This window comes from Rhinopithecus bieti, unplaced genomic scaffold (genome assembly GCF_001698545.2).
Source record: "Rhinopithecus bieti isolate Rb0 unplaced genomic scaffold, ASM169854v2 scaffold_17686, whole genome shotgun sequence".
Taxonomy (NCBI): Eukaryota; Metazoa; Chordata; class Mammalia; order Primates; family Cercopithecidae; genus Rhinopithecus; species Rhinopithecus bieti.
The window spans coordinates 2,217-7,549 of NW_016808814.1; the positions used below are offsets into that span (position 1 = coordinate 2,217).

The 5,333-nt window shown below is 38.5% G+C and overlaps 1 protein-coding gene across 1 annotated transcript in view; it reads left to right on the top strand.

The window, feature by feature from the left end:
• LOC108538909 (dedicator of cytokinesis protein 11-like) overlaps positions 1 to 4,834 on the top strand; it is a 5,549-nt gene extending 715 nt beyond the window's left edge. Inside the window, exons 2-3 of the mRNA XM_017887237.1 lie at positions 2,002 to 2,115; positions 4,616 to 4,834. Coding sequence (XP_017742726.1) covers positions 2,002 to 2,115; positions 4,616 to 4,834 — 333 coding nt within the window. The remainder of the gene's footprint in view (positions 1 to 2,001; positions 2,116 to 4,615) is intronic.
• Positions 4,835 to 5,333: the final 499 nt, after the last annotated feature.

Sequence of the window (5,333 nt, forward strand, 5' to 3'; positions counted from 1 at the left end):
GATTAAATGACATGATTAAATAACAAGCTTGTTAGATTTTACAGAACAGATAAGACAGTTTATGTTTCTCATGCTCCAGTATGCCCACTTATTTTAAAAATGAGAGATGTCTCAAAGTTTAGTGGAAAGCATGGACTTCAGAATCAGGCCTACCTGCACTTAAATCATAGCTTAAATCCTTACATGCCGTGTGACCCTAAGCAAATCACTCAATCTGGCTAAACCTGTTCCCTTATTTGTAAAATGAGACTGAGTATTTCACTTTGCAGCATTACCCTGAGGATTAAAATAAGTTATGTATGGTGCCTGTAGTGCCTGACACAATGTGTAGCACAAGATAGCTACTTCCTACATGATAGTTATTATTCAGCATCTCCATACTTTTGGGTTTATTGGATGAAATAGCTCTGAACTAAACCACAATTGGGACTGCTTGACTCAGTAGCCCTCATTATAATATGGGAAATCCTTGGTCCTATTTATATCTTTACTGTCATGGTCTGCCCCATTGGAGTTGTTTACTGGAGACAAGGTTATTAATGGGGAGACAACCATAAGCAGCTTGTTGAAAAATGTCATCAATAATGTGAAAATCCAATAGGAATACTGTGTATGCTTCCTGTAAAAGTTTGCTATATAATTACTTTTGCATGTTAGAGTCAGCCATCATTACACATTAGCTCCTTTACTATTTGCTTTTATATGAGGTGGCACTTGGAAACCCACCTTCCCCCAGAGCATTGTTCTAATTTGTGTGTCAATATACCTGAAATTTCCCCATTGTTCATTCTTCTGAGTCAAAGCATCAGTTTTCTTTAAGTCTTTTATTCAAATATAGACAAATTAATAAATGTGAAGACTTAGAACACTGGCACATAATAAATGCTCAATAAAGGATTAACTGGTACTCTAATGGTTATCATCTCTTTCATCCTCTACAAAGTAGGGATTTTTATCATAGCCACTTTACAAATGAGAAACATGAGGCACAGAAAGGTTAAATAGCTTTCCCAAAGCCACACAGTGAATTATTGATAAAGTCAAGATTTGTATCTAAGGCATTCAACTCTAGAGCCCATACCCATGGCTATTACTGTATCTTGCTTCCTAGGACCAGTGGTAAAGCATCCAGCCATTAACATCTTAGCATGAATTGTTTTGGCAGTCACCCAAGAGAGACTGAGAGATTTAAAAGTCCCATCAAAGGCAGTGGTTCATGCCTATAATCCTAGCACTTTGGGTGGCATAAGTGGGTGGACCACTTGAGCCCAGGAGCTTGAGACCAGCCTGGGCAACATGGCAAAATCCTGTCCCTACAAAAATACAAAAAATTAGTTAAGTGTGGTGGCACACATCTGTAGTCCCAGCTACTTGGGAGGCTGAGGTGGGAGGATCACCTGAGCCTGGGAGGTCAAGGCTGCAGTGAGCCAAGATCATACCACTGCATTCCAGCCTGGGCAATAGCATAAGACCTTGTCTCAAAAAATAAAAAGTACCATCAAAGTCCATTGCATAAACTTTTGTTAAACTAGGTAAGCCCTGGTCAAAAGCAAAGAAAGTTGCTGAGGCACTGGACTTGGAATTCCAGCCAACAAATAGACTAATTAAAAAGAATGAGAAATCATCAAAGAAAAACATGATTTATTCTCACCTTTGCCACAGCTACAACCTAGAAAGCATATTTAAAATGGAGACCTGACTACCATTGTATCAGTTCACTGTTATGAAAATAGTTTTAGATCTGGCTGTCCTGTGAGTTTTGAAAAATTGTTACATCTAACCAAGAAAGATCCTTTAAAATTTGAAATGAGGCCTTGCAAGTTACGATTTCAGCAGAAGAATGTAAACCCCTCATATATGAAGAAAATACATTATGCTGGTACAGTGTAGAATCTTTAAAAGAAGCATTTCATGTGAATGCTTATGTACTTATAAAATGATGAGCATAGGCAGCATTTGTTCAAAAGATATTTGGAAAATAATGTTTACTTCTTCTCACAGATAATAATTGCTGTAAGCCAACTGATAGCTGATGTAGCACTAAGCGGAGGATCAAGATTTCAGGAGTCTTTATTCATTATCAATAATTTTGCAAATAGTGACAGACCTATGAAGGTATGTTCTCATTTCAAATAATAAATTATAACCACCGTTACTATCAGGGAAGTTTAAACTCTTAAACTGTCATTGGATTCACAACTTTTGATAGTATAGAATGTATGGAATGTGAGTTTTATGAGTTAAGGGCTTTGTCTTGTACCTCACTGTATCTCTAGTACCTAGAACACTGCCTGGTACATAGCAGATATTCAATATCAGTTTAGTGGATGGATGAATGGATATACTGTGTATTCATACTTGTTATGGCAAGTTGAATGTGAATTTTTTTTCTGGGCTTCATTTCCAAACTTGCTCAGAAAATATATAGATCCTTTATTTCTTAACAACTGTCACCACTTTTAATATTGGTTAAATAAGCACCGAATTTGAAATTTCACAAAATTTCACTTAGAATAGCTAACAGTTGCCTGATTCATTGCCAATGGATGAGGAATGCCACAGAAGGGATTCATTATTTGATGGTTTTGTGAGTTTTGAAAATTATCTGTTAACACCAAGGCTGTTGCTCTTAAGCACCAGTTTGCCGAGGCCAAACCCAAGACTCTGACCACTGTTCTGCTTTCTTTCCTATATGCTTAAAACTTACATAGCACTGTAAAATTCATCTATTGCTTCGTTGCATAGAGTGCAGGTTCTGATCTTCGGTGACACATGTATACAAGGGAAGAAGAATCCTTTCCCAGTAGGACTTTTCCTCCCAGAAGAATGAATCATCCCCATTCTTGGGAAAGGTCATCTTCCAACACAGTTTGACAATATTGTGTAAAATCTGAAAAAAATTAGAAGCTCATAGTCACAGCGTATTTGATGTTTAGATGTGTAGAATCTATGTACCAAAAAATATTCCCACAGGAATGTTGCTTGCACTGAAAATAACAGTGTGTAGTGCCAACCGCTCTCAGGCTGGGAAAGTTTGCTTTCCAGCCAGTTCTACTAGTTCCCCAGGGGATCAGTATATGCTCCAGCTAATCTTGTGAGCATAGAAACAAGTTACACCACTTACGCTTATACTCTAAGGAATTGTTTTACCAGTTGTTACCATCCTTAATACTATGTTATATAGGTAGATTGGTAAGTTTTCTGGGTAAATGGGGCTTGTATACTCTCTCCTTGATAGGAAATCTTTTCTTTTCCATAACTCATTTATGAAATGACTTAGTGTTATTCTGTTATGGCAGTCATTACCAACAAACCCTATTACAAAAGATACGCCTTTCCCCTGGTAAATGGGATCTCTATTTATAGAAAGGAACTTTATGTATATAATTATTATTTTAAAGGGATTAAGTTTTATTTTTTATGTTTATTGTATTTATTTATTTATTTAGAGACGGAGTTTCACTCTTGTTGCCCAGGCCGGGGTGCAATGGCCCGATCTTGGCTCACTGCAACCTCCACCTCCCGGGTTCAAGTGATTTTCCTGCCTCAGCCTCCCAAGTAGCTGGGATTACAGGCGCCTGCTACCACGCCTGGGTAATTTTTTATATTTTAATAGAAATGGGGTTTCACCATGTTGGCCAGGCTGGTCTCGAACTCCTGACCTCCGGTGATCCACTTGCCTTGGCCTCCCAAAGTGCTGAGATTACAGACATGAGCCACTGCTCCTGATCAAGAAGGGAGTTTTCAAACCATTTCCCTCACATATTGTGTTCATATTGACAAGCGCCCTAACCCCTGTACCTGTCTCTTTGTCATCACCTCTGAATCATATAGATAATTGTGATTACTCCTGTGGGGTTAAGAGGATGCAGTAGGACTTCCTTAGCAGTGGCTAGTGTAAAGAGGAAACTCTGGTATTCTTGGTGCCAAAACAAACTTTGAAAACTTAATGATCTCTCTAAACTTTCTGGAGTGTTCTGTGATTCATGACCTCCCATTTGCGTAAATAGAAACTTCTGCAGTCTGGTTTTCACCTTAGTGTATGTGGTAGTTAGTGGATGGAGTAGGTATGCTCATCAGAATGGAAGGCTGGCTAAGAGCACCAGCTCTAGGGCCAGACTGCCTAGGTGAAAATCCTGTCTCTACATTTACCAATTTTGAGACTTTCGTCAAGCATTTAAACACTTTTGATAATAGTACTTCACTCATAGGGTTGTTGTAAAATTAAAACCTGTAAAGAACCCAGACCAGTGCTTGGCACATAGTAAGCTATCAGTTTTAGTTACTGTTACAAGAAAACGGCAAACAAAGATCACTCCCATGGCTGTGGAATTCACCATGGAGGATCTGGGATTCAAAGCCAGGCAGTCTGACTCCAGAGCTAATGCTTTTATGTCCTGTGAATATACTGCCACCAAGGTTAGAGCCTTTGAAGCCTGGGCTAGTTACATATTTTAAAATAATTTATTTAAAATTCTTTCAGTGTACTATATGCAATATACTAAGAACTGTAACAGGAAGTAAAATCATATTATGTCCTCAGCATTGGATGACAAGCCTTAGAGCACATCAATATTGTTGTCAAACATGTCTTTTTTGTTTGTTTTGAAATTAGGCAACTGCCTTTCCCACAGAAGTCAAAGACTTGACGAAGAGAATCCGCACTGTTCTTATGGCCACTGCCCAAATGAAGGAGCATGAGAAAGACCCTGAAATGCTAATTGATCTCCAGTATAGCTTAGCCAAGTCCTATGCAAGCACCCCAGAGCTCAGGAAAACCTGGCTTGATAGCATGGCCAAAATTCATGTAAAAAATGGAGATTTTCAGAGGTGATTACTTAAAATTTTGTTCTAAACAGCCCTTCAAAATACCTTGAGCATGTTCTGACAGTTCTTTCTCTGTCATCCTTTTCAGGCTGCGATGTGTTATGTCCATGTAGCAGCTCTAGTTGCAGAGTTTCTTCATCGAAAAGTAAGATATTTCTGTTTATAGAGATGGGGGGATTTTCACTTAGCATAATAGCCTTTTATCTTTGTAGTTTAACTGTGATATAATTGAACGCTGAAAATATGTTCACCCTTGGCCTCATTCAGTGTTAAAATAAGCTGTTACAAAAGAAGACTGGATTGTTTGTTGTCCCTTCTGCTTTCATTAGAGATCACAAGAAAAGCTAAATAGTACATGCTGGCCAGGTGCAGTGGCTCATGCCTGTAATCCCTGTGCTTTGGGAGGCCAAGGCTGGAGGATTGCTTGAGGCCAGGAGTTTGAGACCAGCCTGGGCAACAGAGTGAGATCCTGTACCTATTTTAAAATAAAATGTAAAATATATATA